The sequence below is a fragment of the Lipotes vexillifer genome, unplaced genomic scaffold, assembly GCF_000442215.2.
Source record: "Lipotes vexillifer unplaced genomic scaffold, Lipotes_vexillifer_v1.1 scaffold989, whole genome shotgun sequence".
NCBI lineage: Eukaryota > Metazoa > Chordata > Mammalia > Artiodactyla > Lipotidae > Lipotes > Lipotes vexillifer.
In genome coordinates this window covers 435735-449220 of record NW_006796817.1, presented here as the reverse complement: position 1 = coordinate 449220, position 13486 = coordinate 435735, and the positions used below count along the sequence as shown (strand labels likewise).

Genomic DNA, 13486 nt, shown 5'->3' with positions numbered 1-13486 from the left:
TTTCCCTCCCGCTTCTGGGCCTCCCTCCTACTTTTCCACATGCTGTAAATACTCTTCCTCCAGATAGCCACACGGCTCATTCCCTTGCCTCCTTCATGGCTTTGCTTAATTTCATTCCTCCATTTATTTCAGTGGCATTTAGATCTAATGTCATCCCCCCATGCCACTGCTCTATTTTTTCCCCATAGCATTCACCTCCCTCTAACATAACTGTGAAATTCATTTATTCTTTATTCGTACTTCCCTCCTCCGCCCTATTAGAATATACATTCCAAAAGAAACAGGCATCTTTCTGTCTTGTTCTCTGATGTTTCCCGAAAACCTAAAACAATACACCGCATACAGCAAGCATTTAATATATAACTTTGGGACGAAGTCAATGATTTACAAAAAAACCCCAGAATCCTCGATCCCGTACTGTTGGGCACTTAAGTCGTTTGCAACTTGTTTAGACTAACGTCCGCCATTAATTTAGCGCCCACCTGGGGGCCGGGCGCATGCGCTCTGCACACGTGACTCGTTCGGTCCTCTCAGCTGCCCTCCGCGACTGAGACCGCGTTGTAGAGAGGCCCGGGGAGGTTCGCGGCCCAGCCTCGCCTTCAGCCCTTGGCGTCCGCGGCCCGAGCGGACCTCCGCTCCTCGCTGCCCGCCGTCCCTCCGCCTTGCGCATGCGCCCCTGGCGCTCGCGTCCATACGTCACCGGAAAACAGCCGCCCTACTGTCCGCCTACCCGCTCTCCGTCGGACTGGTCTGACGCCTCCCGGACTCCTTTTCCCTGCAAGAATCCACCAGGACTTGGAGCTTCCCCGAAGCCTACGGCCCGAACTCCGGGGTGTTTACGTTTGGCTCCTCTCTGTCCCGCCCCCGGATGCGTGACGTCTAGGGAGGATATGACGTCACCGCGCGAGGTTCTCCTAAGGACCCAGGCGTGACTCTGAATCTGAGACTCGCCATGCTTAGTGCCCTCTAGTGCCCACGCTGCAGAAAGCCGTGTGCGCAAATGTCTGCATAGGGTAAGGGACTCAGGGCATGTTTATTGTGCCCGGGAGCGTGCTTCGTAATCATTCATCTATCTATGCCTTCATTCGTTCAAAAAATTTATATCTAGCGTCTCTTCTGCTGAGCATCTCCTAAATAAAGCAATCCCCAAAGACAGAACCGGTTCTCAGTGTCTCTTGTGGCTCCCAGCGCATAGTAGGTGTTCTGTCTGGGTTGACATAAAAAAACCTAGATGGTCCTATTTCCGAATGTAAGCCAAGTTTCATCTAATCGTTTATTGAGTAAGTACTTGCTGAGCCCCTATTATGTGCTAGGCACTGGGAACAAGAGGATATGGCCCCTGCACTCGAGAAACATATCGTGTGTATTCAACAATCAAGTGCTTACTTTGTGCCAGGTACTATGCAAAGAACTTTATATATGTTATCTCATGGAACTCTCACACAGTCGTAAAGTGACTATTATTACGATCATCCCCATTTTACAGAGGTGGAAACTGAGGTACAAGAGGCTAAGTTACTTGCCCAAGGTCACAGTTATATGTGGTGGATTGGGCCATCTGACTTCAGATGATTTTCTCCACACTGCACCATATTACCACCAATTGTGTGATATGAGTCAGGGGTATACATGGGAGAGGGCCTCGGGGCTGCCAAAACTTTAGTGTAAAGCCCATGATGTTGGGGCCTTGTCTTTGTTGGCTCACCACTGCTATCCTGTGTCTGGCACTCAACTCCTACCGAGTTCCCCAAAAACTGAGTTCCCTTGACAAGTTTATGATTAATCTCCCTATCCAAAACTTTATTCCCTTTCTTGTCCCACCCCTGTTCCCCTCAGGATTGAAGGGTAGCAAAGAAAAGGGGGGATTGAAACCAAGCAGGACCCTGTGGAGCCTTCCCGGGTACAAAATTCCTTCCATGTCTAACTACGAGAGAATTAATCTTGCTTGTTTAAGAATTCCAGGGGCTGACCTTAAGGAGGTGGAAGCGACCAACCTTGGAGTAAATTACTAATTGAGTACACGTTAAAAACAGGAGGATGACACTGACCAGACCACTGCACGACCCATCTCAAGATGATTATTGGAGCTGACCGTGCTGTTCTGCATGTAGCCCCCTGCTTGTGCACTCCTGAAACTCCCTTTTAAAACCTTTGTCCTCTAACCCACAACTAGGAGATGGTCTCGGACATTAGTCCACCATTTTCACAGGTTGCTGGCCTCCTGAATAAAACAACTTTTTTCACCAACACTTGTCTCTCGAGTACTGACCTTTCGAGCGGCAAGCAGTCAAACTTGGGTTCAGTACCTGCCTCATCCAGTTACACATATGTCTAAAAGGGTTCCAAGTGGACTGATGGAAGACAGGTGGGGCTGTGTGGAGGGTACAGGAGATGCTCACAATGTTTTAGCATTCATTTTGTTTGATTTATTTTAAAGTGACAGGGCATCACTTTTATAATACTGATAATTGTTAAATAAAATTCAGGACTTGCCCCTAATGGTCACAAGGCGGAGCCTTGGACCACACTCATCTGGATGCCTCTCCTTCCACCTTGGAAGAGCAGACTCTTCCTCAAGATGTCAGCTCCAACCCCCACCCACCAAGGTAAGAGAGAGGGGACAGGGAGTGCAAGTTCACTGTCCCTTATCTGCAATCCTGAAATCCAAGAAAAACCCAGAAACCAAATCTTTCTTCATCTGGCATAATGCTTAATCTGAACTGAGGTGAAGCTCTTTATAGCTTTTGTCCCATTTGCTGTGGCTATGCATAGAGCATACAGCAGAAATACGAATGCATTTGATCATGTAAAGCTGCCCCAGATCCCACTGGGGGTGTTGCACAACGTACAGTATACATAAAATACCACCTCTGTAAAGTCTGAAAATTTCTGAATTCGGTATCACATCTGGCTCTGTGAGATGTGGTAAGGGATTGCAGACCTACACTCACACTAATAGTTGCCCTTCAGCAACAGTTACCCAATCCCAGCCGGCCTTCACCTTGGGTCACTGGGATTGTCACCTTGGTGCCACTTTCTGCCCCTAAGAGTCCCTTCTTCTCCTCTCATCGCCTGCTGGAGCTTGGCAGCCTTCTACATGTGCCCTGAGGTTCCCAGTCATTGTCCTGAGGGTTTAGAGACCAAAGATCCAGAAACCATGGAAAGAAAGTTTCTTCCAGCAGCCAAGAGAGAGGGGCTGTCCTGTTGCTCAAAGGACATCCTCTCCCTCACCCTGACTAGACTTACGGTCCCACAAGACCCTCATCCCATCACAGGCACTGGCAACCCCAGGCCCACATCCTGGTGATCTCCAGCCCAGAGAGCAACACTGGGCCCCAAGGGTAGCTGGAGATACCAGGACAGCAGCCCCAGCACCGCTGCCCTCTGGCCCTGACCGCGGCAGGTAACTTGAGGACATTTCCAATGCGCCATCTGTGACCACTCGCACTGCTTTTTTGCCTCCTTTCGAGGAATGGAAGGGTTGTATGAACATGGTCCAGTGTGGGAGGGATGAAAGGGGGAGGGAGAAGTGGCTGATGGGAAAGCCCAGTCTGTATGGTTAAAGGAGTGACGCTGGAAGATTTGAAAGACTGAAGAATCAGAAGAGTCAGGTTTCCAACTGTTAAGAGTGTCTGTGTGGGTGATGGAGACAGACGGGTATGAGACAAAATGATGAAACAGAGATGGGGCAAGGGGTGGGGGAGGAGAGACAGAGACAGAAAGACTTGGAAAGAGACAGAGAGAGACTATGAGAGTTTTTTTAAAAAAGGCTCTTGAACCCGGCCTAAGAGTATTTCAGCAAACATTTCTGAAAAAGACCCAATATATCGCTTTTTAAAAATTAATTAATTAATTTATTTATCTATTTATTTTGGCTGTGTTGGGTCTTCATTGCTGCGCACAGGCTTTGTCTAGTTGCGGTGAGCAGGGGCTACTCTTCCTCGTGGTGCGCGGGCTTCTCATTGTGGTGGCTTCTCTTGTTGCGGAGCACAGGTTCTAGGCACATGGGCTTCAGTAGTTGTGGCACGTGGGCTCAGCAGTTGTGGCTCGTGGGCTCTAGAGCACAGGTTCAGTAGTTGTGGCGCAAAGGCTTAGCTGTTCCGCGGCTAGTGGGGTCTTCCCGGACCAGAGCTGGAACCCTTGTCCCCTGCATTGGCAGGGGGATTCTGAACCACTGCGCCCCCAGGGAAGTCCTAAATTGCTACTTTTAATAAAAGACTTGGTCAACCCAAGTTCATGTGCCTGAGGCACAGTGAGGCCAAACAAACTGAAAGGTCGGAGTTTGGAGCAGAGAAAGGTTTATGGCAAGGCCAAGCAAGGAGCAGGGGCAGCTCATGCTCAAAAGACCCAAACTCTCCAATGGCTTTGAGGGAAGAGCTTTTAAAGGCAACACTTGGGGTGAGGGCTGCAGGGTGGACGACTTTATTCCAATTGTTTGGTGGCGAGGTAACACGTGATGTTTCAGGAATCCTATTCATCAACCTTCTGGTTCCAACCTGTCTGGGGTCTAGTGCTTGTGCTCAGCATGTAGTCACCATCCTCCACCTGCAGGGGGTGTAGGGTGGGGTCTTAGTTCCAGCAGAGCAACTCAAAGATATGTGTCAGATTGTTATGTATATCCCTCCAGGAGGAACTAGGACTGTGTTTTATTACTGAACTATTGTTTCTTGACTGCTTTTACTTTGTTTCTGCATTCCCTCACTTTCCTAATTAGTAACTTCTTGAATCTGCTCTTCAGGAACTCAGGGAAGGCCTAGGAGACTAAAGCCTTTTTCTACAAACAGGAAAACAGGGAACACAGAAAGGCTTTTGTACCCCAAGGACTTCCATGGTGGTCCAGTGGTAAAGAATCCATCCTGCAATGCAGGGGGCCCGGGTTCGATCCCTGGTCAGGGAACTAGATCCCACATGCAGGGGCCCAAGGTGTGACCTCAGTGATCTGTGGTTGAAGCTGCCACACACTGGCCTGGTCTAGGCGAGCCAACAGGGCCCCAGGCTCTGCTGGAAATTGAGCAAGACAGCTCCTGTCTGAACCGGTGAAAGCACGGTTTTTGCAAGACACCTTCAATCATAAACCAAGAGGCTTCTCTCTATTTGTTATCTGTGTGAGCTTGGGCAAGACACTTTACCTCTCCATGCCTTGGTCTCCTTGGCTGTAAAATGGGTACAGTGTCCTATGTCCCTTTTAGGGCTGTGTGAGAGCTTGATAAGTTGATGCATGGAAAACAGAATAGCTCCTGGCACATTTATATGATTCAGTCATGTAATTTACATGATTCAGCCTGGCCTGACATACATTACAATTTCCCAGTACTTTCTGGGGACCTCCTTTGGACAGAGCAACAAGTAAGTTTCCCTGGGCTGGGGAACTAGAAGATAGACTTACACACACGGGCAGCTCCATCCAATGTCTTGCATCAGTCACTCCTGGTGTCACTTCTGCCCAGAACAAGAAGCCCAGACTAACGGCAGATTGAGTTCTAAACACTGCTGGTCCCTCAGCCTCTTCAACATCTGCCTGGAGGCTCCATCCTTAGCAGCCTTGACAACCCTGCTCCAGGCAGTGAGGCAAGAGCCCACTTGTGATTCCTGGGGCTTTCCACTCTTATTTCAGAAGCTTCGGGCAGTCTTTGAGGGAGGGCTGCGATGATCGACCCCTTTCTTCTTTCTAAGACCATCATTAAAGACACTCCAAAGGGCCCAGTGGGGCAGTAACCAGCAGGCTCTTCATAATCACAAAGGCAGGAAGTGGGGCTCAAGAGGGAGATGTGCTTTTCTGCTTTCGAGTCTTCCTAGCACCATGGGACCAGAATTGCAGGGCCAAGAGAGAAACTTGAAAACCCACTTTGCAGGTTTGTCAAAAACAACTCTCGGGCTTCCCTGGTGGTGCAGTGGTTAAGAATCTGCCTGCCGATGCAGGGGACACAGGTTCAAGCCCTGGTCCGGGAAGATCCCACATGCCACAGAGCAACTAAGCCAGTGCTCCACAGCTACTGAGCCTGCACTCTAGAGCTCACAAGCCACAACTAGAGAAAACCCACGTGCATCAACGAAGACCCAATGCAGCCACAAATAAATAAATTAAAAAAAAAAAAAACTCTCAAGGGACTTCCCTGGCTGTCCAGTGGTTAAGACCCTGCGCTTCCACTGCAGGGGGTGTGGGTTCCAGTGATGCTTTCCAGTGACAGTGGAGTGCTTTCCACTTCCAGGTGGGAGCCGTGTCCTGCAGACCTTGCCCACTATCCTTCCAGGTGGGATGGCCAGCACGTGCCCCTTTCTGGATGACCCCACTGAGGGTGCAGTGCACTGGCTCCTTTGGACCTGATTCTTAGTTTAACCCAGGACATAACAATTCCTGCATCTAACAGGCTTAATGATCTGGGGTAGTTATCCCAGGTCTGGGGCTTCTTCAGGCTTCTTCCCCAAGGAAACCATCTCTCCCTACCCCAACCTATCAAGACTGACTCCTACCAGAGCCTTACTAGGCTCAGAATTTTTGGTGAATATGGGAGACTGGAACAAGCAACATGTCAAATATCTACTTTCTTTTCTGCTTAATTGACTGTTGCTCTCATTTGCATTATTTCCTTCTATTTCTTTCTTGGTTTGATTTATTTACTTTTTTTTCTAGCTTCTTAAAATAGAAGCTAAATTATTTTTTAGCCTTTCTTCTTTTCTAATATACATATTTCAGACTATAAATTTCCCTCTGAGCACTGCTTTAGCTGCACCCCACAAGTTTGATGTCACATTTTCACATCTCTTGTTTTTAAGATCTATATTCTACTCTTCCTTGACAAACTAAAATATTCAGACCAAGTCCTGAATTCCAATTTAGACCACAATGTTCACCAAAGTTCTCACTTTATTTCCAGAACTACATGGCTGCAGACTCTGTAAGAAGTTTTGAGAGAGTGAATCTCCTGGGGAGTTTAGGTTCCTAAATGCCACAGAAGAGAGTCAAAAGGAACAGTTTGCTGACTCATGCCTTTTGTTTTTGATATATAATTTCAGGACTTCCGTAGTGGCGCAGTGGTTGAGAATCTGCCTTCCAGTGGTTAAGAACCTGCCAGACACTGGTTCAATCCCCGGTCCAGGAAGGGCCCACATGCAGCGGAGCAACTAAGCCCGTGCACCACACTACTGAACCTGCACTCTAGAGCCCGTGAGCCACAACTACTGAGCCCATGCACCACAACTACTGAAGTCCTAATGCGCCCTAGAGCCCATGCTCCGCAACAAGAGAAGCCACCGTGATGAGAAGCCCACGCACCACAACGAAGAGTAGCCCCCACTCACCACGACTAGAGAAAGCCCGCGCACAGCAACGAAGACCCAAAGGCAGACAAAAATAAATATATAATTTCAATTGAATAAAAACTGCAAACATGATTTCTGGAAATGAAAGTAGCAACTCATACAAGCAAAAGGTCTTCCAATGCCTGTAGAACAAGCCTTACTTTAAAAAACACATTTTAAAGTTAACAGAACATCTGCCAACATTGCACTTCATTAAGAGCTTAAAAACAGAAACCAGTAGAGGGATGGGATAGGGAGGGTGGGAGGGAGACGCAAGAGGGAGGAGATATGGGGATGTATGTATACGTATAGCTGATTCACTTTGTTATACAGCAGAAACTAACACACCATTGTAAAGCAATTATACTCCAATAAAGATGTTAAAAAAACACCAAAAACCAGAAACCACTTGCATGTTGCTGATCTAGACTTATTAAATTTATTTTATGTCATTGTGGTCACTTTTACAGCGGTTTAGATTTATTTTCAATCACATTACTGTTCACAGAATTCACAGAATTCATTAACAAACTAGTATTTTACATCCAAGGGTTTTCAATAGCACAGCAAGATAGAAAAGAGGTGCTTGGGAGCGGAACCCGAGTCTGATTATTTAGATAGATGTCTAGAACATTATTGCTTTATTAGTTCTTTTTTAAAAATAATAAATTATTCCCAGGAAACCCACCCTGCCAGGTGTTCTTTGTACTGCAGCTGTCCTGGGTTCACTCAAGACATACCTGACACAGGATTGCTGGTCAAATCACCCACCTGTGTTCTCTGCTGCTCTGAGAGCTGGCAAGGCAGAACACGCCCTTCTGCGTGTGTAAATATTTTCTACAGCCTGCCGTGTTCCTCCATGGTCTTGCAGTTGACGGGCTGCATTCACATATGGGACTCTACGTAAAACTTAAATTAGACATAAACAAGAGGGGCTTGGTGAATGGGGACTAACGCTCCTAAAACAGCCACTGAGCATGCACGGGAGAGTGTCAGAAGCAACAGAAATACCTCGAGCCTCAGTCTGTGAGGAACATCTTAAAGAAAATGTCCTCGTTGGTTATGGTCCAATGTGGGCGCTTTGTGACATTAACTTGAAGACTTCTGGGTAGATTTCATGGATGGGTTTTCTTATTTCGTTCCATGTGAACGTGCATTTTGTGAAAAACATCTTGGAGTTTTCCTCGTGGCCCCCGAAGCTCTGTGGATCTGTAGAGACTGGGGCTGGAGGACTTGGCTTCCTCAGGGATGCTGGCGCTCCCACCGCATTTGGGGCAGGATCCCTGAGAAGTGGTGGCTGCGTCAGATTCTGGAGATGGGAGTGGATGCTGGGTGCGGAGTGCAGGCTGCCACTGGGGCCTCAGTCCAGCTTCTTGTCGTTGTCTGTGTTGTGCACAGAAGCTAAGAAGTCGACAATGAGCTTGGCTGTCTTCCTGGGTCTCTCCATCACCACCGAGTGCCCACAGTTTTCCAGGAGCTCCACCCGGCAGTTGGCAATCGACTTGGCCAACATGTCCGCCCCAGACACGTCGAGCACCTGCAGGATGAGAGAGGAAACTAGACGGAAAAGGTTCAGACCCCTGTGTGCTCTGTGGACAGAACTCCCATCCAGGCCTGGCAGGGGTGATTTTTAGGACGCAGTCACTTCAGTGTTGGGGCTTGTGGCTCTCTGACGGAAGTGACCACGTGCCTCGTGTTTTACCCTGCAGATCGGCGCTAGGAGGTGTGCCGCTGGCTGCATTACTGAGGTGGAAACACAGACCCTGCCTTGAGGACATCCTGGTCTGGTGGAGAAGCCAGACAGGACAGCAGACAAATGCAGCACAATGTAGTGAGGACTCTGATGGGGGAGGATCCTGGGAGCTGAGAAACCACACGGGAGGGGAATTCATGGAAGAGGGAGCAGCCCAAGGGTGGGAGGTCATGGCAAATGCAGGGGACAGCAAGGAGCCTGGTGCTGTCTGAGTGGGGATGGATGTGGGGTGGGACAGAGGGGGCCCACTCCTCCAGCCACACCGGGAGTCAGGCCTCAGTCTGAGGGCAGCTGGGGGCCACGGGGCTGTGTCAAGGACAGCGGCCAGTGATGTGATCAGGCTGGGCCAGGAGAACGCACCCTGCCCCTGGACTAGGGGAGCCCAAGCTGTGGGGAGGGGAAGAGGGGAAGACTAATTATCACAAGCTGGAGGAGTATCTCCTGAAGGTCCTTTGGGGGGTCCCTGAGCTGTGGGACCTCCGGCACTGAAGTTTGTTAATAACAGGGAGTGCTTTTCCAATGTGGAGGCCACCACTTTTCCAGGGCCAACACCTTTTGAACAACGCAATTTCATTTTCACCTGGGTTACCTTGCTACTTTAACGCCAACCTACTAACTGTCTCCCCAACACCCTCCTTTGGTGTTGGATTTGTATTCAGTCCCCTTCTCTTAATCACTTTCACCTTCAACTCATCCCAGACAAGATGGGCCCTCCTCTCCATCCATAAGAGCAAGAGCAAAACCCCAACAAACTCGAGCACTGTCTGTTTTTGAGCTTTAGTCTCATCAACCCAGATCATTAAAATCAAGATTTGCCGCCCACTGGAAAGCGGGGTGAGCAGAATGCAGAGCACCCTGGGCTGCAAAAATGCAAAAAGGAACAGCTAATGGGGAGCATGACAGGATTTCGCCTCTCCCTGTTGGTCCCCAAGAGCCCACATCACCTTTGGGATTTTTAGAAGAAAGGCCTTCATTGTTCTGACTCTGATTTCTGACTGAATGACTCCCTGCTGGCCCAGCCTGGGTCCTTCTTTTCCTGTCAGGCGTCCACAAAGCTGCTTTCAATCCCTGGCTGGTGCGAAGGAAGCATAGGAGGCCTCCCTCCTCTGGATGCCCTCGTTCCTGTGCTGTGCATTCTCGGCTGCACCTGGCTGACGTGCGACAGCTGCACACGGACGATGCCACCACCGCTGCCTCCCCGCCTGTGCCAGGCGCACAGACCTGGCTCCCCCTCCCCAGTCTCTTCTCCTGGGTCATTGGCAGCCTTTGTGGTGCAGCCTGACTTCCTGCCTGTGCTTTCACACACATACAGTGGGGATGTGCAGCCTGCCCAGGGCTCACAATGGTGGCTTTCACCTTGGTGTCCACAGGGGAGCTGTCTCAACAGGGAAAGCTTTACTCTAATTTCCTTTCTCACGACTGTCAACAGCATAAGACTGCTAGATACCCTTTAACAGACACTGTAATTCTGTCTGCCTGTGGGCTCCATTTCCCACCGTCTCCTCTTGCTTTTAACTTTCCAAGAACTTCCAATAAGATATGATTTCTAAAGAACAGTTGCAAACCAAAGGGGAGCTTCTGGGGTATAAATGAGTACTTCTTTGGAGGGTTTATTATGGGTTGATTGTGCCCCCTCCCCAAAGCCATATGTTGAAGTCCTAACCCCCAAAACCTCAAAATGTGACTTTATTTGGAAATAGGGTCATTGTAGATGTAATTAGTTAAGAAGAGGTTATACTGGAGCAGGGTGGACCCCTAATCTAGTATGACTGGCATCTTACAAAACGGGGAAATTTAAACACAGAGATGCATAGGCACAGGGAGAACACCATATGACAATGAAGGCAGAGATGAGGGTGATGCATCTGTAAGCCAAGGAACACAACAGACTGCCAGCAAACTGCCAGAAGCTTGGGGAGGGGCATGGAACAGACTCTCCTTCAGAGCTCCCAGAAGGAACCAACCTGCTGACGCCTTCATCTTGGACTTCCAGTCTCCAGAACTGTGAGACGGTCCATTTCTGTTGTTTAAGCCACCCAGTTTGTGGTACGTTGTTACAGCAGCCCTAGTAAACTAATAGAGCCATCTGACAAAGCCTATCAAAATTAAAAAATGTACAAAGCCTCTGACCTAGCGATTCCACATTTAAGAATTGACCCTTCAGATATGCTCTCAACACTCCACAAACACACATGTATAATGATGTTCACTGACGTGTTGTTTAATGGCAAAAATTGAAAATGACCTAAGTGACCATCAATAGGGCACTAGTTAAATATACTGCGGCAGAGCCATAGAGTGGAGTACTATGCAGCTCCCAAAAAGAACATAAAATTTTGTTTTGGGCAAGGATCATTCAGAATGATAAATCTAAGGGGAATGTTTGATGAGGGGCAGGATATCTGCACAGTCTCAAAGTGCCTCCCCCCAGACTGCTTATCAGTTGCCAGGTGAGAAATAATTAGTCTAGATGAAGAAAACAAGACGTTGTGACCAGACGATCAAAATTCCCATCATCAGGACTTCCCTGGCAGTCCAGTGGTTAAGACTCTGTGCTTCCACTGCAGGGGGCATGGGTTCAACCTCTGGTTGGGGAACTAAGATCCCACATGCCACACAGCATGGCAGAAAAAAAAAAAATCCCCATCACCCAGTGGCAGAAAGACACTGCCCCTCTGAGAATGTGATATCTTATCACCCATGAGATATTCTGGCAGGGATATATATCCTGGATTTAATCATGAGGAAACAGCAAACGAACTGAAATTGAGGAACATTTTGTAAAATAACTGGCCTGCCCTCTTCAAATATCTCAATGTCACAAAAGATAAAGACAGACTGAGGGAAACATTTCATATTAAAGGAGACCCAAGAGACATGACACGCAGTATGTGATCCTGGTTCAGGGGGCAGGAGGAGGGGGTCTATGTAGGACATTACTGAAACAACAAATACATTTGGAATATGGACTGTAGATTAGTTAAAAGCTATTGCATCAGTGTTAAACTTCCTAAATGTGATAACGTACTGTGATTATGTGAGAGAATATCCTGGTTTGCAGTAAATACACCTTGAAATATTGGGGGTAAAGGTACATAATGTAAGCAACCTACTCCAAATGGTCCAAAAATACATATTTCTAGATCTATCTAGATGAGGATGATAAAGCCAGTGTGGCAACTGTTAAAAAGTTGGTAATAAATAAGATGTGGTACACACATACCATGGAATGACACTCAGCAATAAAAAGGAACAAACTGCTGGTACATGCAACAATATGGATGAACTTAGAAACATTATGCTTGAGTGAAAGAAGCCAGATGCAAAAGACTACATGCAATACGATACCATTTTATGAAAATTCTAGAAAACTATATTCTAGGCAAAACTACAGAAACAAAAAACAGATCAGTGGTTGCATGGGGCTGGGATAGGAATGGAGATTAACTGCAAATGGGCAAGAGGGAACTTTGGGGGGTGACAGAAGTGTTCTACGACTGGGCTGCAGTGGGGTGCACAAGGTAAATTTTACAGCATGTGAATTATATTTCAATAAAGCAGTTAAAACAGATGAAACTTGGTAAAGCAATATAGGCGTACTCTGTACTATTCCTACAATTCTTCTATAAATTTGTCATTATTTCAAAATAAAATATTTTTTAAAATAGAATGAGTAGATCTATATGGGCTGATATGAAGTGATTTCCAAGGTGTACCTTTCTGATATATGTGAATTAAGGTGCAAAATAGTATATATATAGCGTGTTTGAAAAACTTACAGATAAACTTATTTACGCATATTGATATATGCTTAGAATAGGAGCGGGCAAACAATGGTCCCCTGCCTGTTTTGTGACTAAAGGTTCACTGGAACTCTGCCTGCCGTTTGTCTGCATGTCCCCACGTCTGCTTTTGCAACACACAGCACAGTTGAGTAGATGTGACAGGGAACTTATTGCCAGCAAAGTTGCAAATATTTACTACCTGGCCCTTTACAGAAAACGTTTGCCAACTCTTGCCTTAGAAAATTTAAGAAATATACACAAGACTGTAAGTGTTGCCTCAAAGAAATGGGAATTGGGATCTGGAATGTTAAAGAGACCAAGTTCGCATTATAAATCTTTTTGTACTCTTTGAAGTTTTATGTACCATTTGATTATATGGCTTTGAGAAAAATGATTTGCAAAAATGATTTAAAATTGCCTTATGGGCTTCCGTGGTGGCGCAGAGGTTAAGAATCCTCCTGCCAATGCAGGGAACACGGGTTCAAGCCCTGGTCCAGGAAGATCCCACAGGCCGCGGAGCAACTAAGCCCGTGCGCCATAACTACTGAGCCTGCGCTCTAGAGCCCGTGAGCCACAAATACTGAAGCCTGCGCGCCTAGAGCCCGTGATCTGCCACAAGAGAAGCCACCGCAGCACCACAATGAAGAGT

General features: G+C 47.5%; 1 protein-coding gene across 2 annotated transcripts in view; it reads right to left on the bottom strand.

Moving 5' to 3' along the window:
* Positions 1 to 7715: 7715 nt before the first annotated feature.
* ABHD6 (abhydrolase domain containing 6, acylglycerol lipase) overlaps positions 7716 to 13486 on the bottom strand; it is a 54556-nt gene continuing 48785 nt past the window's right edge. For both annotated transcript variants that reach the window (XM_007469013.1, XM_007469014.1), the window contains one exon: positions 7716 to 8836. In XM_007469013.1, coding sequence (XP_007469075.1) covers positions 8660 to 8836 — 177 coding nt within the window. In that variant the 3' untranslated portion in view covers positions 7716 to 8659. The remainder of the gene's footprint in view (positions 8837 to 13486) is intronic.